The sequence below is a fragment of the Megalobrama amblycephala genome, linkage group LG6, assembly GCF_018812025.1.
Source record: "Megalobrama amblycephala isolate DHTTF-2021 linkage group LG6, ASM1881202v1, whole genome shotgun sequence".
Lineage (NCBI taxonomy): Eukaryota > Metazoa > Chordata > Actinopteri > Cypriniformes > Xenocyprididae > Megalobrama > Megalobrama amblycephala.
Window position 1 is genome coordinate 22,727,743 of NC_063049.1, and position 23,547 is coordinate 22,751,289.

Sequence of the window (23,547 nt, forward strand, 5' to 3'; positions counted from 1 at the left end):
GTCTTTTTGGGGGGTGGTTCTGGGTTCAAACGCACTGATGGGAACTCTCAGATCTGCCAGGCTGATGCTGTGGGTGAGTGCATCGGTGAGCCGCTGTATTGTGTTTTGAGGATTTGGGCTTAAATATTCAAAATGGCGGACGGAGGAGCAGCGAGTCAAGATGAGAGTTCAGGACCAGGTAATCATTACTGCATTTTACATATTCATATTCATATTCAAACACTCTTTCTCTCAACCCAGAAAAGCGCGGAAGAGAAAACGTAAACAAAATACTCGAGACTGATGTTGCAGTCATATGCACCCCTTAAATAAACGTATCGGGGAATAATTCTCTGTCTGTGCGACGGTGAAACTGGCGATGCAGTGCGACGGCAAATTAAAGGAAAAATGCCTCCTTTGTGTGATTAGAGCAGTCGCGTTACATATTCATACCGCCGCTGAGCAAACGCCGCTTTGCATATTTTATTAGTCATAATCGGCGACAGCTCGCTGGGTTTTGCACTGTCCCCGGTCAGAGGTTGTAAGAATATTACAGTTAATTTTAACTAAAGGCTGCTGTATGCATGCTAGGCGGCTAATGCTACTCCAGCGGCTTTGTGTTGCTGTATTGTGCCGTGAGCCAATCCCACATATAAAGCTTTGAATATTCATTCGCTCGCAATCAGCCGGCGTCTGCGCAACGTGTTTACGGTGAAAATATGAAAGAACAGAGCAGCTGATACTTGCTTGGTGTACAGTTAGGACACGGCGTGATTTTTTTTTTAATGCCCATTCTCTTGCCTTTTGTGCCCATTGCAGGCGTGTAGCCCTGTTATGTTATTCATGTGGGCCTTCTAGAGATCAGAATGCGCTGTTCAGCGTATTCTATCAGAATGAATCCATTTCATTGTCGAAGGATGGTGGAACGTGCCAAAATGGAACTCTGACGGCGATTGATACAATGTATCCAGTACAGTTGTGACAAATTGATACTTTGCAGCAAAGCCAGTGTGTCTGTAACATTGTACCAGTCGGGCTGCTCAGAGAGATGTATGCAGGCATTATGCCAGCTTTATTTGCTAGTCTAATAGGTAATCCTCATATAGAGCCCAGCTTCTCCACTATTGTTCCAGCAGCTGTATGCTTGTGTATTTAGTTTATGCTTATTTGTATTTATTTTCTGTGTTTCACTGTCTGTGAACAGCAAAAGAGTAAAAAATATATATTTTTCCCCCCTTTTTCTGTCTTATCACAAATAGTCTTTAGTGCTTTTAGTTGTCAAATTGCTTACAGTAATTAAGATAACACTCAATCGTGAGTGTAAATATCTGTGATTTGATGTAGATGCAAGGGCACAAGTAATCGCAGTTGAGCTGATGTTCAAAACTAACGCACAGTTGGGAGTGTCAAGTCAAGAAATGACTTTTCAAAATACTTTACAGAACTGCTTTAGTAAAATTCTTAATGTTTGTAATATCTTATAGTCCACATTTTGCAGTTTAAAGCTGGGGAATATAGGCTAGTTTACATTTGCTGACAATATAAAAGATCAACCAGATTTGCTTTATAGTAAATATCACTTTATATTGGTAAAGTTGGATATATGTATAATAGTTGTCAGTTGAATTTAGTCATTTGTTTTGCGGAGATATTATGAAGTCTGAAAGATTTTGTCTTCAGTTTATAACATTTTGGTGTAGTGATAACCTAATTACACCATTATTTTATTAATATTATTTGTATACTATTATTTTATTTTTTTAACATCTGAATTAGCTTTCATTTTTATTTAAGTTTTAGTAATGTTATTCCTTCTGCTTTATTTTTTTAATGTAATATTTTATTTCAGCTTTATTTCAATTACCAAAAATTATTTTTAATAGTTTTAGTTAACAATAACACTGGATGACACACATCTGGGTTTCAAGATTTTGGACATAAGCCGGGTGGGTAATACAGCATTTCTTTCATACAGTTGTTCCATTAATTAATGCATGAGTATCTTACATTTAAGGTAAAAAAAAATATCTTTGCCAATCAAGTTAGACCAGAGCTAACTGTTGAATAATTTTGAAACTTATATCACCCTGGTGTCTCACAACAAGAGAAAATAGGAGAAACAAATGTGCGTTTGCTTTTGTAATTTACCCCATGGTTTCATATTTTGTTGAATCTGCTTTGAAATTCTTTGCATCAGCCTTAATTAATTCTAATATGAATTTTTTTGATACATGGGAATTATTTGGTTTACAATTTAAATCGCATATAATCGTCTGCTTTTGGACATGTCATGGAGTCAGGTGTAATAGATCCTGCTTTTAAACTGATAACAGTTTCACTCTTTGTGTAGGACCTAGCGAAGCAATGGCATGCCATAACTTGTTTGTTTCCTGTATCCACAGCTCATACCTAAAGTGTAAATTAGCCGCATAAATTCTTAGTTTTATTTTAGTTGTAACTGACAACTACCTTTTCAAATGTAGTAGTGAAACTTCATGGCATTTTGCATCTCTTTTTGACCATCTGTCTATATATTTTTCTTGTGCTTTTCTTCATGCTCTGATAATATGAACATGCAGAAACACTGCAGGCTAAAAGTCTGTTAATTAAAATGAATATAGACCTAAAATCAAGTGAGAGTTTGTTTTTTGCCAGCCTTTGAGAATTGTCGAACAATCCAAATTGGAGTGTCATGTTTTCTGTGCCTTGTTGTCCTGTTAAAGGTTTTCGATGACAATACATGAGTGAAAATTGCGGTCTGTGAATAGTCTCCATCATATTATCAAGCGTCATTAGTGATTCATCAGTTCATCTCTGAAACTCAAATGTAATGTTTTCTAATATATAATTTGAATATGATATTTGTTTGTGCTCGCTCATAATGAAATATTAAAATTATTTGCTGCATTCAGTCATCTTTTTCATAAAATGCTCCAAATGCCTGTTTAAAAAGTATAATATTTGCATAATCTTTTTTCTGCGTATTTGAATATTGCTCTCCAGGTTAATTTTGCCTTTTAACTAAGTTGTTGCATATTTTTCATGCAAGAATGCCTTTGGATAAAAAGCTATTTGCTAAAGGAAAATTAACAAATATAACCTATAAAAGTAACTGTTTTGTTGGATAATGCTAGTCTTGTCAGTCTTGTTATTCTGCTTTTGTCTGAGTAAATTTTAGCAGTCTGAAAAAGTATTTTAAGTGTCTGCAAAAGTTCCTTTTGGATGGGCTGATTTCTGTATGCTTACTCCGTAAGATCTTTGTTCTAATATGTAAATCTGTTGTTGTAATTAGGCCGAGCTCTGAAAATATCAGTTAATGAGGTGCACAGTTAATCTGGATATGCAAAGCAGACTTCATGTTCTTTTTCCAGACAATACGGCTACAGAAGTCACAGAATTTGATCCGTGAAGTGTTTGGGCCACAGGGGGCTGTGTGAATAGGATAGTGGAGAATGGCAAGTAATTTACTTCCCGAACAGCTCCATCCGCAACCTCTGGTGCTTAAAATGTGTAAGAAACACTTCTAAACGCAACCTGCTGTCTTTATGTCCAGATACAGACCTCGCTGGTTTGTGCGCTTTGATCGCATTGACAGAAAGCTCACCTGTTTCACCTAATTCAACCAGCACTTCGTAGTTAATTGGGCTTGTGCATTGACACTCTGGACTTTTTTTTTTTCCATTCCTCTTTTTCCCTCCAAAGCGATCCAATTAATATGCTAATGAGATGATAAATATTTATGAACATTTAAATTAGGGAGAAAGCTCTCAGAGCGCCGTGCAAAATGAATTGCTTGCAGGACTTCAAAGTGTTGCTCGTCTAATGAAGTGAGGGAGATTTGCATATGGCTTTAATCAGCTGCATACTGATTATGCGTTATTACGGCGCTGGCAGCCGCTCCGCTTCTGTTTTGTTCCAGAATGAAAACGAACTTCTTCACACTCTAGTTGTTATGACAATCATGGCACAGGGAGAGTGAGAGAGAGAGCAAATCAAGCAAGCCGGAGAGACTGAGAGAAAAGCAGCCACAGTTTCGGCGAAGCTTAGCTGTGCTCTGCACGCGTGTTGCTTTTCCACTCCGAACCGTTTAGTTAAACAGAGACTTCTTTGCCTTTGAGGGTTGTCTGTGAAAGGGGTGCTAAGTTTGTTGTGATGCTCGTAGAGACACTTGAGAAGGCAGGTGCAGACGCTGCTGGTGAGTGATGTTTGCAGTCAGCGACAACATTTTAAGGTCTGTTTGCTCGTGTAGTGATGCTGTACTATTTGGGGTTGAGTAGTAGACATGTTTGGTTTGTAAATCAAAATGGTGTAATTAACAAACGAAAAATGTCCACTACTCAACGCTAGGATTTTTAAAAAAGTGTTTAAGTGTTCACTTTAAAAAAAATATTGGGTCATATGGTTTGAATTCAAAAATGGGAATGAATTTATTTTTTATAATGTTGAGGATGTGGTCTCACTTTCAAAAGTCACTGAATGATAGGTCTTTGAGAAACTGAAAGTCCGGTCTTCCTCTGTCTGTTGTAGATTCTAGAATGAGTAATCCATCGGAAACAAGTAAATGTGCAATGGAGAGCGGGGACGAAAACACTGGTAAGTTACCCAAGGAACCATTGGCTCTTTGGAGATGTCTGGCTTGCATATTGTGGCTTTCATGTATTTGCTCAGATCTTTTGACCTGATCCTTCCAACACAGCTTTCTTTTACGTTTTCATAAGTGAGTGAAAGACTATCAGTTCACAGTTCAAGTTCTAAAGGGTCGCTTGTGTAGCTTTGACTGAGGTAGAGCGATCAGGACAATGTCTCTCAATATATATCACCATCAGAAGTTTTGAAATAAGAAAGGCCATGGAGCTGAATAACTTGGCTGAAAAGACTTTTTGTGTGTGTCTGAACTATTGTGGCATTGACTGCTTTTCTTCTTCCAGGTGCCCAAACAAATGGACTGGACTTTCAGAGGCAGACTGTGCAAACAACAAGCGCAATCACCAACGCACATGCACAGGCCTTGCTCCAACAGGTATGATCTTTTTCTCTGAGAGCACACACACATTTGTGGTCTGTGTCATGGATGAAAGAGCTATAGGAATTTAAAGATGTCCCCAGGGACATAGTGCTTGTGTGTCTGAGTCACTAAACTGCCACTGTCTTGACCTGCGTATGTGATTATCATGTCTCAGAGTGACTGCTGAGGCTTTCCACCTGATGTCATGCATTGTTGTGCCTGTTTGAATATAATGTGTGAGATTTGTCACAACTCTGAAGATTAGAAATTAAAAGCACAACGTTTTATCTCCTGGTTACAGGGGAAATTATTGGGCCCCATATGCTAATTAGCTGCTCTGCAGTTGCTCGGAAACAGATGGTTGAGAATATGCAAATCTATGCAGAATTTACATGTACTGCATAACCGTTTCGTTAATTAGCATACCCGCTCTGCTCTCCGCTTGAAGTCTCAGAAGGCTGCGGTATATTTATATCACCATACATGAGCATCGAACAAAACACACATTTTTGCAAGGGAATTTTGGAATGCTCTTCATCTAGATTTGCATTCTCTGACCCCACTTCCACATAGATTGAGCATGGGGAAAAAAGGCCCTCTTTATTAGTCCTTATTTGTTTCTACTATAAAACTGAAACATTTCAACCAGGAAAAAAGCATGACCCATATTGTGCAATAGAGTGCAACAGTGCCCCATCTGTTTTTTTGTTAGTGGCCTTGGTTCCGTAAGTATTTTTCCCACTCGTTTTTTCCCATACATATTTAAAAAAAGTCTTTAATAAAGAGTTATAAGACACAAATCAAACCAACCAGCTACAAGGTGAGTCATAGCATTACAAACTTTTTTGAAGCAAAAAAAGTCTTAAAAATCAGACACAAATACAAAGGTAAAAAAAATACAAGACTATATGCTTAATGACTTCATGAGGCAAAAGAAGTACAATCCTCATAGGCGAATGAAGTCCCATTGCGAATAACAAAATTGAAATTAAAAGCTATGGAGAAATAAGTTTGCGAGCAAAGGGAGACTTACTGTATTACGTCATGCACATTGCTTTGTGTACTCGTGTACTTTTGGTGGAGATTTCTTTGCAGAATCATGGGTAATGTAGTTTTTCATCAAGGATTCTGCTGTTAAACATTTATTATTTAAAAAAAAAAAGAAGTTGAAATAATGTGGGCCGACATTTTCAACAAAAGCAAATACCATCGATTAACCTAGCGCATTGTAGGTATGTCTTTAAAAGTTTTAGTTATCGTTAAAAATCGATTTCTCTGTGGTGAAAATGAATTGGATTTTTAATTCTGGATTCAAGCCATAGAACACACCACCTTCCAGAATAATTTATTATGGGCCACAAACTGACCCCACCAAAACTGACCTCCAGACTTTAGGGTGTGCTTTCCCAGTCCTTGCTTTTACTTTTCTGAAGTGTTAGAGGCCATTTTTGGGTCTTGAACAATCACCTTCAGATTGACACTAACTAGTCAATAGCACAAAATATATATAGTATATCAGACATGTTAAGATCGCATGATCAGCCAATTACTACTCACTTTATCTGTATGAACCCCCTATATATTATTAATATGGATGTCAATTTAGCCCATTCATTTGTTGTGATTAACTATGGAAAAAATAAACTGTTAAAATGAATTATTCATTCTTTTAACACACACCCCAAGCCCAGACCTGTATGGCCCAGATCTTGCATTAAATTAAGTTTAGTTACAAACTTGATGCAAAGCAATGACTGACTGTGTGATGAATGCCTTAGAATGCCTTTTTGCTCAGTTTTGCCAATAAAAATAGTTCCAAACAAAGCTACAGCAGAACTGTTGTGCATGCACAGCAGTGTTTCATTAGTGAATAAATCCGTGGTTTTTAGTGAATTGAGTGAGCCAATGATTCAGTGACCCATTCATTAAGAAAGCCTCTTGCTTTGTTCCTGAATGAGTCAGTTGTTTGAATAAATTGGTTGAATGAATGACTCACTCGTAAAGACAGTAACTTGCCGCCAACTACGGGTGGTTTAATATTCATTTCATTTTTCATTCATATTCATGCCACCTCTGAGTTTCATTAAAAATTCTGTCGAAATGAACCTAAATGGCGCTTCAGATGCAGCTTCTCAAAAAAAAAAAAAAAAAAGTTTATGGCCACATTGTAGCCTTAAAAGTTAATGTGTAAAATTCTTGGTTGAATCAAAATATTTCATTCTAAAGCAAATTTCTCAATCAATATATGATGTGTGATTAGATCAATCAATCAGCATATCTTGTAATTAATTAGATTAAAAATTTGAATAGCTGACAGCCCTAATTATTAATCATGGTTAATTGTAAATATCTAATTTCAACAATGGCAACTTAAAACACCTGCAACTGCTGAGGTTGGGGTAAAGCTTTATGAATAATGGGTTAATTTCCACCTTGAGAATTCTATGGAAATCTGCTGAATTTTGTGTGGGCCTAGTGAAAATGTGGTCGTTACAGATGAAATGAATTCCTGTCTTCATTTCTTGTCTCTTTTTTTTTTTTTTTTTTTTTTTTTCCAGTTGACTTTGACTCCAGCGCAGCAGCAGTTATTGTTGCAGCAGGCTCAGGCTCAGCTCCTGGCAGCAGCGGTGCAGCATTCAGCCGGCCAGCAGAGTAGCACTACAGGAGCCAGCATCTCTGCCTCCGCTGCCACCCCCATCACCCTCTCTCAACCCATTCAGATCACACCTGTAAGAGAGCCACATTTTCATCCAGCCCTGAAATGGGTTTGTTATATTTGAAACTATAATGAACATTTTATTTTTGAAGTTTGACGTAAATTATCCACATGGTTTATTCAGTGTTTTTGCCTAGGGCTGAATTTTGTAATGCTTTTCATTTCAATGTTGAAGCCTCGTTCTTTCAATATGATGTTTTCATTTCAATAAATGGCATTTCAGTAACAGCAAAACAAATTGATTGCAGACATTAACGAAAAAGCTTTTAGAATGTAATTACTAATTTAACTACATTACATTTAATTACAAATAATTATTTCACACTGACTGTAATTCACAGAGCTCAACACTAAGGATTTGCTCTGGCGGTATTTTCACCTATCCAGGGGATGTCTCAAGTGTTAAAGTGAAGTGTATTTTAATTAACATTAATTTTATGGCATTTACAACAAAATGAAGTTTTAAAGATTTGGCTTTTATAGGGGTTTATATTTTGCAGTAACAAAATCCATGTCCTCCAGCTCTTCCTTCAGCAGTACCCCAAATAAAATGATAAAATTTCAAAATTTTAAACGCTTTTAAATTTGCAAAGAGGAGGAAAAGATTGCAGAAAACTGTATATCATATGCTTAAATGTTTTACTTTGCTGGTTGTCATGGCAACAGCAATGTATTTTTTTTTTAAAAAAATGAAATATAAACCATCTTTACTGTCAGATTCATTGCAATTGATGAGGTTGTCATGGCAGTCAAAGCTGCACTGGTGCACTCTGGAATAGTGACGCATACTAACATTCTTCTTACTATGTGTGTTCGTGTGGAACAATTCAGCAGTTACAGCAGCTGCAACAGCAGCAGAACCTCAACCTGCAGCAGTTTGTGCTGGTCCAGCCGGGCCACCCCATCGCAACACAGCTGCAGCCCGCGCAGTTTATCATCTCGCAGACGCCACAGGGCCAGCAGAGTGAGTCCTGTGTCATCTCAATCTCTTTGTCCCTCAGTATGATCGGTCTCTGATTGTTTTGTTCTTCCTCTTGCACTAAACAGGTCTCCTGCAAGCCCAGAACCTTCTAACACAACTACCTCAAAGCCAAGCCAACCTCCTGCAGACCCAGCCAAGCATCACACTTGCCACACAGGTCAGGGATATCCCATTTACCCACTGGATCCATTTTTATTCTGTCCAAACAGAGAGAGTGCACAATACATTCCAGAATGTTATTTGTTCTATTTTAATGGTCTTATTTGTGAAAAAATATCCTTCAGAAATCAGATGCTGAAAATAATTGTGCTGCTTAATACCATTTTCAGGATTCTTTGACGAACAGAAAGTTTAATCTTTGATTTAATAGAATATTTAAAGAAAAGAACAGCATTTATTTGAATTGGAAATCTTTAAAAAATGTCTTTAGTGTCACTTTTGGATACTTATATTTTGTTTCCACAAAAGGGAGGCTTGGCAGAAAAACAATTAGAGTTAGACAATTGCGGTTTTCAAGATTGTTTCTTTTTAAAATCCAGATGTTAATGTTTAACCATCCTTGTCCATGTCTATAATTTTATGATTACACTTCACAGCCTGCGACACCCACACGCACGATAGCAGCGACCCCCATCCAATCGACACCAAAGCACATCGACACACCCAGCCTGGAGGAGCCCAGCGACCTGGAGGAGCTAGAGCAGTTTGCCAAGACCTTCAAACAGAGACGCATCAAACTGGGCTTCACGCAGGTAACACCGTTTGTGTTGTCTGTTGTTGATTTCACTATTCAAAAGTCTCTGCTGTTTAATCATCCAGATCAAAGGGTCATTTGTGACATTTCTAATTCATTAAAGACAAATTAAATTTTTATTCTCCTTCAGCTGGGACTCATTAGGTGACTTAATTCAGTTCTGCCTGACATTTTCACCATTTAAACATTATATTATGCTGTTGTGTTGTATGTACCAGGGGGATGTTGGCCTTGCCATGGGAAAACTTTATGGAAATGACTTCAGCCAAACCACCATTTCTCGCTTTGAGGCCTTGAACCTGAGCTTTAAAAACATGTGCAAACTGAAGCCTCTGCTTGAAAAATGGCTCAATGATGCAGGTATGTATTTTCTCTGCTCTGAGCCATTTCTCTCCTTTGCCCTCCTTTCTCAAAATAACATTACATACCATGAAGAATGTTAGAAAGGATATGAAGATTCCTGTCGCATTCCTCTTTAGTTTTGGAGCTCCTCTCAGGCTACTGCAGCTCTCAGCTCTCTTTTCTGAATGCATCGGTGCTTTGTTATATAAAGCAAATTTTTACATGAATACTGTTGTGCTAAGTATTACAGCTGATGCTTTGAGACACGTCTGCATTGCTGTTTGCCACAGATGCTTATATCAGTCTCTTTGTGCTTTTGTGCGCGCTGTTTGTGCAGAGAACCAGACGTCTGACCAGGCCCTGTCCAGTCCCAGCTCTCTTGGCTCGCCTGGGCTGGGCTTGGAGGGCCTGAACCGCCGCCGCAAGAAAAGGACCAGCATCGAGACCAACATCAGAGTGGCCTTAGAAAAGAGCTTTCTGGAGGTGAGCGACATCTCACAGCAGAGCTTATTCGGGGGCCGCAATTTAAGTTTTAATGGTGCAAAATCATCCTTCGGTTTTCATTGACCACATTGCAATGATAATTCAAATTTTGACAGAACAATTACAGAAAATATTTTTTTGTTGTTTTTATTAAACAATTTAATAAATTGTTTAATAATAATAAAATATTATTTTCTGTAATTCAGTTTACACAGATGTATATTGCATTGTATTTATTATTATTATTTTATCATTATTTAAACGTATTAATTTTTGTCAAATTAGCAAATAATTTATTTTTTATTATTATTGTACTTATTTAATAAAAATGTATGCTTCACACTATTAATAATAAGAAATTCAGTTTATTTATAAACGGATTTATATTAGTTGTTGTTTTTTTAATAATAACGTTTATTAATTTTTTTAATAATAAATTGTTTAATAATAATAAAATATAATTTTCTGTAATTCAGTTTACACAGATGTATATTACATTGTATTTATTATTATTATTTTATCATTATTTAAACTTATTAATTTTTGTCAAATTAGCAAATATTTTTTTTATTATTATTGTACTTATTTAATAAAAATGTATGCTTCACACTGTTAATAATAAGAAATTCAGTTTATTTATAAACGGATTTATATTAGTTATTTTTTTTAATAATAACGTTTAGTATTTTAGTGCAGTAATTCAGCTTACAGAGATTTATTTTACATTGTACTATTATTATTATTATTATTATTATTAAATTATTATTACTACTGTTCAATTTCTGTTATTTAGTTTTTTAGAGTTGTATTAGTGTACTTTTAAATAATTACCATTATAATAATATAATTAATAATATAATTATAATAATAATAATAATAATAGTGTAACATGAAACTGTAAATTGAAAAGCCTTTCAGTCTCTTCTTTAACTGTAAGATATGATTTATGTAGTGTGACAGTATTTATGTACTTTTGAATAAACATGTGATAGTGTCCCAACCACACATTTTCCTGCTGAATAGTTACCTCCTTAAACTGTGGACTGCAGACTTGTACGTCTTTGTGAATTGTTTTTGCCGTAAGGGCGTTTCTTGTGCATTTGCCCTTTTCAAGCAGAACCAAAAACCTACCTCTGAGGAGATCACCATGATCGCAGACCAGCTCAATATGGAGAAAGAGGTGATCCGAGTATGGTTCTGTAACCGCAGACAGAAAGAGAAGAGGATCAACCCGCCCAGCAGTGGCAGCATCGCCAGCACCCCTATCAAAGCAATCTTTCCTCCCACCACATCTCTGGTACGCGACATGTAAACTGCCCCCCTTCATTCAGACCAACAGGTCTGACTGCTTAAAGTAATGCTAAACATCTTCCTTCTATCCCCTGTTTCAGGCACCAAGTACAGCCAGTCTTGTGATGTTTAAGTTTGTATGTTCTAACTTTACACATATCTTTTACACATTAATCTACAATGTTTGGACCTCATTGATGGTTTGACTTCAACTAACTCAGCAATAAGCGAAAGTTGGTGTGACCACAGAGCTTGCATCAGGAGAGCAGAAACCTCCCTGGACATTGTGCCAAGTCTCTGTGTGATGCAAAACCATATTCGTTTCAGCGAACTCCACTCTTTCTCCCATTTTCACATTATAAACCTCTTATTTCTGTCCCCTGTTTCAGTCACCGAGTACAGCCAGTCTTGTGACCAGTAACACACCGACTACGATGACTGTAAACCCAGTTATGTCTCTCACCAGCACTAGTGTCTCCAATGTCGGTTTCACTGGTAAGCAAGACTGAAATGATTGAAAATATGCCTGAAACTTTCCTATTGTTCACCTTACAATCTTTAAAAGACCCTTTTCTTTCTGCAGGCACAACTATTGGCTCAGCTACTACTAACACTGCATCGGTCATCTCCACTGCACCTGTGGTCACCACCGCAGCATCCTCTCCTTCGCTCAGCCCTTCCCCCAGCACAGTGCAGACGTCCTCCGCAGAGCAGGCTTCAGCTCAGGAGACGGTGACGGCAGTAAGTCAGGCACCTTCCTCCCTGGCATCCACTCTGGGCACTGGGCAGGTGATGGTGGCGGCACCCAGCCTCTCGGCTGCTCTGCAAGGAGCCGCCCAGCTGCCCACGAGCGCCAGCATCGCTGCCATGGCTGCAGCCGCTGGCCTCAATCCTGGGCTCATGGCATCCTCACAGTTCACTCCTGGGTAAGTGTATTTTTATTTCTCTGACCTCATTAACCTACCTTGTAATGGACATCTTTGTTAGTGTTAATTCCATTTTTTTCTGGTGTTTCCTGTGCAGCGGAGCTCTTCTTAGTTTGGCACCAGGTGGTCTCGGAAGCGCTTTGAGTCCAGCACTGATGAGCAACAGCACCTTGGCCACAATCCAAGGTGTGTGGAGCGGCAAGTACACTTGTATTTACATTTTGGCTCTGCATGCGCTTGTTAATCTTGGCACCACAAGCAATATAAACAATTATTAAATAACATAAACTGCTGTTCAAACGTTTGAGGTCTTTGATTAATAGAAAGTTCAAAAGAACAGCATTTTGTTCAACTTTTTTCAATTTAATGCATCCTTGCTGAATAGGATTCATTTCTTAAAAAACAAACAAAAAAGCTACTGACCCCAAACTTTTGAATGGCAGTACAAGTTATCTGTTTGTAAAACAAACATGTTTTTAGTGCACTGGTGTCAGTCTACACCCTCAAAAGCTTTCTGCATGCAACATATTTGCATACAATTCAAACACTGTAAATTACTTATTTGCATACAAGGCAAATATTGTAAACAACGTATTTGCATACAACGCAAACCACCTAGGTGCCTTTGGTATGGAATTTTGTAGTTTTGTTGAGAAAACATGACTTTTGGGCTGTTTATTTAACATGTTAATTTGGTGTGATTAATTATGGAAAAAATAATGCGTTAAAATGATTAGCGCTTGACGCACCCCGGACGTGAGATGCCATGTAATGTATAACCCAGACGTGAGATGCCATGTAATGTAAAATGTAGGGCTGCCTTCGACTTAAGATTTTTTCTAGTTGACTAGTAGTCGTTCATTTAAGAGATTAATTGACTAATTGCGCGTTTATATTAATAAACCATATAAATCATAATAATGAGCCTTTAATCTTCTATATATAAGACATGGCTTAATCAGCACTCAAACGCACTCATAAAGCTTGCCACAGCACACGGGCAAAAGTAATGATTATGAATGTGGTGTGAAAAAGCAGGAGGAGACAATTTAATCATTTATTAATAAACTAGTGTTTTGTGTGTTTTCAGCTGCAGAGATGTAGTCGACAAGCGGACTCATAATTTTGTGGATGTGCCTATATGCACCTTTCATATAAATTACATAATCTGAGAATATTTGTTTTAGATTATAATCGGTTAATTTAAAAGTAGACATTTGAATCTTTCTATAGATATATTTCTTATGTCTGTGAGGCAAGTATATGCTTAGTTTCGGTTCATTTTTGTGACACGCTTAAAGGTGCTAAAGAGGATCTTTTCGTCGACTGAGAAACCAAAGACTGTTAGTGAGTTTTTGAAATGAGCGCATGCGTAAGAACAACCCCCCTCCTTCACAGCTCATTTCGAGGGAACGCCTCCAAAAACTTGTGCACGAGTATTGGAACACGAGTGTTTACCACCGGCATTCACTGTGTTGTGTTAGTGGATTCATTATGTCGGACTCACCGCAGGTAACTCATAATCTGCAGTTGTTACTCCTGTCTCCTGACAAAAACATTGCATGCAGCGCCTGTGGAGTGTGGAAAGTTACTGGAGTGCGCAGCCGTGCTCGTCTCTCACAAGGAACGTCATGGCAGTGATTGACAAGCCAGAGGGCCAATCGCGTAAACGATTGGCTGATGTTTTTAAGGCCCTACCTCATGCACAGATGATGTATATTAATATTATTCCTTTCAGTGCACCTAATAAATAGTCTTTTATCAGTTAGTAAAGACAGATTCAAGTAAAAAAATATATAAAACAAAACATCCTCTTTAGCACCTTTAAGTTCACTTGAAACCAAGACGGCAGAAAGCGCATCCTGTTTTTCATTATTTTATAAAAGCACAAAGTTTTGTTGTTATTGTGAGTAAAGCCATATTTGAGGTCGATGAATGTTTGAATTTCCTGCCATTAACGATCTGTCCACCACTTCCTGTGGATGTTTTTCTTTTTTCTGCGACTGACTAATACCACCTTTGATCGACTAAGCCTCTTCTCGTCGACTATTAGGGGCAGCATTAGTAAAAAACACGTAATGTAAGAACTTCACCTTTGTCTTTGTCTGTAACAAAGACATAAACAAATTAGTTAAAATATTTCCGAAATGAATATGCAAGGGATGTGAACAATCTTATCAGTCGAAATTCCTATATCTCTGCATCTGTGTTCAGTAATTTATTTAGTGTGTATAGGCCACTGCTCTGTTTCATTGATTCAAACACCTGGAGTTATAATATTGTTCATTGTCTTCCTCTTCAGCTCTGGCATCTAGTGGCACTCTGCCCATTACATCTCTGGACGGGAGCGGGAACTTTCTGTTTGCCAACACCAGCGCTGGCAGTACCCCTAACCTCGTGACGGCTCCGCTCTTTCTGAACCCTCAGAACTTATCACTGCTTGCCAGTAACCCTGTCAGCCTAGTGTCTGCGGGAGGGGCTGCGGGTGCCGGAGCCCTTAACCTGCACATCACCGCCGATGCCCACCAGAGCGCTGTTACTACGGCAACTATGCCCGCCTCCACCATCACCACAGCCTCTAAGGCCCAGTGAAAGCTTAACCCACTCCTCTCCTCTTCTAGACCCCTTTCTTTAATCTCTTGCTACCACCAAAAACAAACCCACTAAAAAGGATTTAATGTTGTTTTAACGTTATTTTAATGTTTAAGTTTGTATGTTATAACATTACACATATCTTTTACACATTAATCCACAATGTTTGGACCTCATTGACGGTTTGACTTCAAACAAATCAACAATAAGCGAATGTTGGCGTCACCACAGAGCTTGCATCAGGAGAGCAGAAATCTCCCTGGACATTGTGCCAAGTCTCTGTGTGATGCAAAAGCATATTCGTTTCCGCGAACTCACTCTTTCTCCCATTTTCACGTGATACCTCTTCTTCAGAGGTACTTCTGAAATGCTTTTAACCAAAAAACTTTGTTTACTCTGTGTTGAATGATACCTTCTTACTGCTGACAGTAACCTCCTTTTCTTCACCGTAGAAAAAGGACACCTTATGTTCTTCTGTCTATGATCTCTTCTCTTTCCACTGGAGATCTTGCTTTACATATGTTCCTGTCCTCCTGGAACATCTCCTTTTAGATGCACATCGTTTATTTTTGTCAAACAGTGGGTTAGCTTTATGTCCTATATCTTACTTACTTGTGGTTACAAGGCTTTAAATGGAGTAATAAGCGGCTGTGATGCGGTTTCAATGCTTTAAGGAATCGTTTGACTGGCCTTTCTTTCTAGTGAAACACTTTCAAATATTGTTTTCGTATAAGTTCGTAGATTACTCAGTAGCAGAAGACTAGTCTGGGTCTGAATCCTGACCCAGTCACGGGCTCACTTAATACTTAAAAGCTTTAACGAATTATGAGATGATTCGTCAAGGAGGAGTTGTTCAGCGTGGGCAACAGTGACTGAGCAGTACCGTCTACTTTGAAGCTTCAGTAACTGAGAGCTTCGCAACTCTTGCGTTAGCATCAGGATGGTAAACCCTCCTCGAGGTCTTCCTAACATGGGATGTACTTTTGGTATCGCCACCTGATTGTGAAGGTGTAGGTCAAGCGAGATAAAGTTGAGGTGGATGATATTCAAGGTTGTTTTTGTTTTTTTTAGGGTCTTTGATTTTCTACTTGTGCACAGTATCTGTACCAAAAAACTGGATTTGAGAACTGCAGTCTGCTCGGTTTTTAGCAGAACTTCTGTCACGCTTTAAGAGGTCTTTATTTCAGAGGTCTTTGTATTGCCTCTATTTCAAGATATACCAAAAATCTTTGTTATACCTGTTGCTGTATATTGCTACTGTAGCGTAGTTTAAGCCTAAATATTTATGAGCAAAGGCTCTCGGTAGACCACAGGAAATATAATGCAATATTTTGATCTTTTCCAAAGACAAAAACAGTTCTTTTTCTTTCTTTTATTTGAGATGGCTGTCCCTCCTCAATTTTGTAGTGTCAGTGCAACTAACCAAATAGATCAGTCGAGAGTAGGATGTGATACTACAGCAAAGTACCGGTTTGAGGTTTGGGATTGTACCTTCTGTTAGTCATTAATGAGGACTTTGAGTGAGAAATGGGGGGAGTTTTCTTCCCATTCTGTTCAGATAATTGAAAATTGTAAACGTGCGTGTGTTGGAAGTAATGCAAGTGTGTTCTTACCTGACAGGCTTTTTGAATATTTCCCTTTTTTTGTAGTTACAAGGTGCAGATTAAGTCCTCTGTAATCTGAAATCAGGGCTGTCTCTAAAATTCACAGGGACTTCTCGTTCCCCCAGGCCCAGTGCGCTGGCTATACAATAGAGCAGTGGTTTTCAAACCTGGTCCTGGGGACCCACTGCTCTGCACATTTTGAATGTCTTTCTCATCGGACACAATCAGTTGAGTTTAGGGATGCACCGAAATGAAAATGGCACCAAAAATGCTTTTTAAAAATTGTTTATATTTTATTTTAAATTAGTTTTTTTTTTGTATAATATTAGTATTAATATGAGACTTTTTAAGGAAATTCAATAATTTTAATTTACTGAATATAAAAAAAAAAACAAGCCAATAAAAAAATCACATTTTTGAAAATAACACTAAAATTAGACAAAAAAATATATTATTAAATATCAATATATTATCCTTTATTCAGTTCTATGCAACAGATTTAACATTTAGTTTTTGACCAATTGTTCAAATAATGTATAGTCCTACAAAAAGCAAAGTATGTGAGCAGTGCATAACAGTGAGCGGATCAGTGAACGAGAGGGTAGCGTTATTTTTCCAGCGAGGCTATACCACACCATGTTACAGCACATTAGGGCTATTGAAAACAGAAACGAGTATACTACTACATAGAAATGTCATGTTGGCGCATTATTTGAATGGACTTTGCTTTTCAGATGAGCATGAGTGGTACATGAGTGGACGTCACACTGTGCAGTTATAACGGCTAGAGCGAGAATGAAATCTGAGTGCTGAACACTGAGGGATGGGGCGGCATATATTTTTGGCTCATATTTTCAGCCGTTTTTCCTCTTTCAGTCAAAAACCGAAAATGCCATTTTTGCCACCCCTAGTTGAGTTCATGGAGCTCTGCTAAATAAGGGAGATGTACAAAATGTGCAGAGCTGTGGCTCTCCAGGACTAGGATTGAAAACCATTGATGGTTCCCAATCCTGGTCCTGGAGTACCCTCAGCACTTCACATTTTAGATATCTCCCTAATCAAACAACTTATCAGCTTGATTCAACTTATCAGCTTCTTAGTAAAGACTCCAAGACCAGAAATGGGTGTGTCAAATAAGAGAGACATCAAAAATGTGCAGAGTTGGGGGGTTCTCCAGGCTCCGGGTTGGCAACCACAGCCATATAGGACAGCACTGGGCCTGAAATATCCATTATAAAAGGGGCGAGAACGTAATTAGGGGGTTTAGCCGGATGGTCTCTTTTGTTTTTCCCTACCAATGTAATGCAGCCATGATGTAAAGCTTGAACCAAAGTCGATTTCTCACTAGCTGCTGTGCCTGTGTGGGCCAGTGCAATGCTGACCACACTTTCACTACTCACTACTGACAAACTTTACCATCTATGACATTTCTTTTAAACCCTATTCTATCAACTTGCATTGACCAAGAAATCGTGTTCGGCTTTATGAAGAAATATAGCCTCTTTAGCGCAGCGCTAACTTGCTTTAGCTCTCGATATCAAAGCATTTAACGATCCAAAGAGAATCTTAAGGGCCTTGTGTTTAAGTGCTGTTGAGATTTTGGGAGTCTGTGTCCTTCATTTCATTCACCTACCTTGTGAGTCTTTGTTTTGGATGTGATCTCAACACAGATAATGTGTTTCAACGAATGAATAGCAATAGAAATATCAAGAGTCCACCAAAATCCAGAAAAACCTGTGGAAGTGCAAAAAGGCTCTGAAATTGCTCCATGGGACAAGAAGGTTGATTTTTTTTTTTTTTTTTTTTTTTTTTTTTTTTTTTTTATTATTATTATTATTTCATTGGTACATTGTCTAGACTTGGATTTTTTTTTTCTTAAATAACCAATAGATACAGGCATTCTGGGAGAATTACAGTAGTATTACTGTAGCATTGCTGAGTTCTGTCACAAAGAGGTCAGAGGTATCCCCTTATTGTCCCTTTTGTCATTTGTTACTGTGTCCCTTTGTCTTTTTTTTTTTATGATTCTTTTTGTTAGCATTGCTAGTTGTTTTATTGTAATATAATTTGAAATACCTCAGCAGCACTTACATAAAAGGTTCACTTTAGGCAAAAGACACCAGTAGTCAACTCCAGAATGTACAAAAGCTGTTTCTAACAGTCAATTTTTCAAACAACCAACGTGTAAAACAAAACTACAAAGTATAACAGGAAATTCTGTAATAATAATGTCACATAAGTCTACTACTGCTATTTCAAGTACTACTACTTAAAAGGGTTTGTCCAGGTTAACTTGTAATGAATATTTTGTTATCCTACTTGCCAAAGTAAAAAAAAAAAGCCTTTGTCTTTGCGGCTGGGTCTTGTTGCTGCTCATTCCGCTGGTTCTGTCCGGAAATTTCAACGTAGCCTCTCTGGATATGTAGATTTATGTGTTGTTTTGCGCATTAGTGTCATGACCCGGTGGTCGCCGGGACTGTGGGGAGTTACTGATATATTTATCTGAGGAATGACTCAAGATTAGAGAACTTCTTTTCTAAATTCTATATATATTCACTTATGTAAGATGCTCCATATTTTATATTTGAACTAATATCTAGTTTGAATGTAGTGTTTTTGTCATGCTTATTCACTAAAAGGAAAAAAACAAAAACAAAAAATTATTTCATTTATATTATAGCTATTCTTAAAAAAAAAAAAAAAAGTCAAGACCAAAAATCGCAACCACACCCTTGTGATGTGGGAGTGGCTGCCCACATTAACATGTTGTTTATTTGAGTGGGAGGGGCTTGTGATGGTGCTCTACAACAAAGCCCCCAGCTTTAGTTGACGTAACAGACTTGATAGCACCAAATTACTCTTAATTTTATTTTTTAAATTTGGTTGTTTTCACTTTTTATGTTTTTCATTTGCCATGTTGCTTTTTAACAATCTTTAACAATCATTTGAATTTACTTACTTTATGCCTTTTTTGTATATCATGAGGGAGCAACGTCACTGGCTTTCTTAGTTTGACAAACTTGTGTTTATCATTTATGCCTTACTATTATTTGAGAGTTTGACACATTGTAGCAAACTGTAATATGCTGATGTGAGAGATGATTTTGTTTGGTTGTGAATTTGTGTGTGCGCACGTGTGAACGATGATGCAACAGAGCATGCACCAATGTCAAAACTCACACGGTGCATATCAACCATGAAAATAACGCTGTGAGTTTTATTTGTGTTTTGTGATATTTTGGAAGTGTTGCTACCTATTATGTAGGTATAATTCAAGGAGGTTGGATACCTGTTAAAAGCTTTACTAATAACTCAACTCCAGCTGATATGTAGGGGGCGCTAGTGGTGCATTACTTTAAAAGATGATACTTTAGAGAGGTTCTTTCTGACTTCATATCTCAAAAATGTGTATTTTTAGCGAGACTCGTTTGTCGGAAATACAGGATTTTTTTTTGTTTAAGTGGATATAAAGAAGCATCATACATCATTTGATGCAACTGACCACTTGGCTGTAAATGATATCCTTTCGAACCTGTGTGCACATGAGATGTTTCAGATGTGATTTATCTAAGGATGTTGAACCTGGCAACAGCTCTATACATTTGAAGCTGTTGCAGATCCTGATTTTGGCACTTGATTTTGGCGTGTGTGGATGCTCTGACTTGTGATTGGATAGTTTCTTGATTGTAGCAGGGTTTGCCACTGTAGACCCTCAGTCTAGTGACAAAATAGGATAGTTTCAGAAGAGGTCATGCACCAGAGAGCCGAGCGAGAGCTGATCTGAGTAAAGGAGCTGTTGTATACCTCATTTATAACTCGAAACTGAGTAAAAACTTGCTTTAATCTACTTCAAAAGATGAAATAAAAAAATAAAATAAAAAAAGATGTGTCCCATAACAGAAGCCTGCAGATGTCTGTTTTTAAGTTTGGAGCGAGGAACCAGATGGATACCCAGAAGGCTGCATGCATATAGGAAGCCCATCCCACTTATTTATATTTTACTTTTATACAAATTTAAGTTCACGTTATAGTTCCTTATTCATTTTATACCAAAGCTTTTTTTTTTTATGATTTGACAATCGTCGTCTTATGAAACCCCAACAATTATTCGCAGGGTGTGCGCTGTTTGTTCTGGGTTTGCGGTCTGCTTGTTCCTCACCTTCTCAGTGGTAACCAAAGACTTTTAAAGTGATTGTATGGACTAAACTCTCTCTCTCTCCTAGTGCCCTGCCTCAACCATTAGCTTGGGGTTTGAGATCGTCGGTCACGCATGTGGCCGAGTGGCTGGGGTTTAGTAGAAAGAGGAAGAAAAACAGCTCTGACGGCTTCTGGAAAGGACTTAAAGTAACCCCTCACGGGCTGGGTGATGTTTATTAATATATACGCTGAAGGATGTCCTGGGCTCACTGCAACTTGCTCAGGATAAACTGTCCTCTGGAGTTCCACTCTGTGGCTGCAGCAAGGCAAAACTGTTTCTATGATTGTCTACAGAAAACATGCAACGCCTCTCCATAGTCGTCTTTTAGGTGCCGTCGTCCCGTGGTTTCACTGTTCTGTCGATGTCTTTATCTAGCTTTGCTGTTTCCACTCTCATGATTTCAATTGGTTTGATCAGCTTTGCAACTATGCATCGTTGTCCTCCATCCTGCAAGGGCGGCGTCTGTGTGACACGGCCCTTTTCAGATGGATTTTGATAGTTTTATTGCAAGTGGAGGGTCGAAAGCAACTATAAGCTCTATCCCAAAGCAAAAATATCCAAATATGAAATGTTTTACAAATGCAGATACCAAAGATTACTCTGTTCTTTTTCCTCTTCCTTCCCAAACCCTTCAGCTTGTGTATTAAGAAACAGAACCCAGCTCTGACAGTAGTCCTAACCTCAGTAATTCCAAAGCTTAGATGTATATTTTGGTATTTTTCTGAGATGCTTATGGGGAAAAAAAGTTTGTCGTTTTTAATTTTCTTGTTCGTTGGATCTGTTGCTCTTTTTCTGTCACAGCATGGAATTTAACTGCAAAACTGTCTTACTGTAGGTTAAAGAAATAGTATTTTTGTATGTTTTTGGATGTATCAATGTATGTGATATCAGTTTCACTGCCCAACTTATCATTGTTTTTAAAACAAAAGACAGGAAAAAAAAAAAGGTTAGGTAAAAAAAAAGGAAAAAAAAAAGACTGTAAATAATACTTTACTCATTGATTTCAAAAGAAATCCCTCTCTGTACTCTCATTTCCATATTTCCGACGGCTAAAGCTCAAGGAATGTGTTCCATTTTTTTCACCCTGTCTCATACTGTAGATTGTACTTCTATATCTCCTTCAGAACGCTGTAACTCACTGTTGTAATAGTGATGATTGGTTGGGTTCTGAGTATCACTACAGACCTGAACTCTAGTGCCACTCGTGGCCTGCTATCAAGCGAACATACACCCAAGACTGAACGCTAAATGGCTACATCGCTGTAGCTTAGAACTGAATGATTGTGTAGAATATAAGTATGTGAATCAGGATACATGGTAGATTTGATGCATTTGTCTGCTGTATTTTGTTTGTTTTTTATATATATATAAAGATAATCTTTTACTGTAACTGTACAGTTCTCTTTTGTTGTAAACATCATTAAACCATTTTCCAAGTGTTTTAATATTCTAACATGTCTTTGGTCTTTTCATATTTGGCATATTTTCGATCCTTGTGAGTTTATCAATTTTATTTCATTTTAAGCCTTATGTTTTACAGTAATCACAGTCAAATTGACTATTTTACATGTACAAAATATGTAGAAAATAACAGCACTGTCTCCAACTTCTCCAGAAAGAGGTCTAGTTCTTAAATAGCCTTTTAAAATTTGTCTGAAATGATCTGTTCCTGCCTTGCATTAACATACAAAATCCTCTATTGCAACCAAAATTTGCATATATACTATATTTACACATACGTACATGCATACATACATACATGTATATCACACACACACACACACACACACACACACACACACACACACACACACACACACACACACACACACACACACACACACACACACACACACACACACACACACACACGTGCACAAACACACTACCGTTTAAAAGTTTGGGGTCAGTAACATTATTAAAAGTTATTTATCCCAGGGTTGGGAAAAGCTAAAGGCATTACTTCAGTCTTCAGTGTCACGTGATCCTTCAGAAATCATTCTAATATGTTGATTTGCTGCACAAGATTGACACTTGAAAACGGTTGCACTGCTTAATATTTTTGTGGAAACCATAATAAATTTTTTCAGGATTCTTTGATGAATAGTATGTTTACAAAAAAATTGAAATCTAAATCTTTTGTAACATTATAAATGTAACTTTTTTTTAAAATCAGTTTAATGCATCCTTGCTGAATTATATTCATTTCTTTAGAAAAATAAAAATCTTACTGACCCCAAAATTTTGAACAGTGTATATATATAAAGCAAGACATAAATGCATCCAACAAAGATACACAAGTTTATCTGTAAGTTGGAAGATAATATAAAAGTTGCTCCTGGGTTTGTGCTGTGTGTTAATCGTGTGATGTGGGAAAAGTTTCCATCTCCACAGCCTCTGCTGCATCTCTTTTTCTCCCTGTTCGAGCCTTTAAAGGAATAAACCATAACTTGATATGATGAATTTAGGCTTTTCACAAAACTGCAGTCTGTACTGCTTGGTAGGTTTAAAACAATGTTGTGATTACCTAGAACACTGATAACAGACACTTAAGTAAACAGAGAGAGTAAAATAGGGAAGAGACACTAGCTAAAAAGATATAGATTTGTGTATATATACACCATAATGTATTTTTATGTTTAAAAATGTATGAATGCCTTTGCAGTACATATCAAA

The 23,547-nt window shown here is 37.6% G+C and overlaps 2 protein-coding genes across 11 annotated transcripts in view; one reads left to right on the forward strand and one right to left on the reverse strand.

The window, feature by feature from the left end:
• Positions 1–22,321, forward strand: pou2f1b (POU class 2 homeobox 1b). Of its 10 annotated transcripts, none has more exons than XM_048193425.1 (16): positions 1–178; positions 4,507–4,572; positions 4,908–4,999; positions 7,543–7,713; positions 8,042–8,107; positions 8,532–8,664; positions 8,748–8,839; positions 9,279–9,434; positions 9,655–9,796; positions 10,098–10,261; positions 11,379–11,558; positions 11,653–11,688; positions 11,941–12,046; positions 12,135–12,477; positions 12,575–12,675; positions 14,780–22,321. In XM_048193425.1, exons 1-16 carry the CDS (start codon positions 133–135, stop codon positions 15,067–15,069), a joined length of 2,184 nt encoding a protein of 727 aa, XP_048049382.1. In that variant the 5' UTR covers positions 1–132; the 3' UTR covers positions 15,070–22,321. The 10 variants fall into 10 exon arrangements, with proteins under 10 accessions (XP_048049382.1, XP_048049384.1, XP_048049381.1 ...); XM_048193427.1 differs by having other exon boundaries at positions 10,116–10,261; XM_048193424.1 differs by having other exon boundaries at positions 4–178; positions 11,376–11,558.
• Positions 21,967–23,547, reverse strand: part of cd247l (CD247 antigen like) — an 8,468-nt gene continuing 6,887 nt past the window's right edge. The window contains exon 8 of the mRNA XM_048193434.1: positions 21,967–23,299. Coding sequence (XP_048049391.1) covers positions 23,228–23,299 — 72 coding nt within the window. The 3' untranslated portion in view covers positions 21,967–23,227. The remainder of the gene's footprint in view (positions 23,300–23,547) is intronic.

What these genes read in the sequence shown, in the direction of transcription:
- pou2f1b (XM_048193424.1), top strand. Translation starts at nt 133, where the DNA reads ATGGCGGACGGAGGAGCAGCGAGTCAAGATGAGAGTTCAGGACCAG. An exon ending in GACGCCACAGGGCCAGCAGA is followed by an intron (nt 8,665 to 8,747) that starts GTGAGTCCTGTG and finishes TGCACTAAACAG; the next exon opens with GTCTCCTGCAAGCCCAGAAC. An exon ending in GCATCACACTTGCCACACAG is followed by an intron (nt 8,840 to 9,278) that starts GTCAGGGATATC and finishes TACACTTCACAG; the next exon opens with CCTGCGACACCCACACGCAC.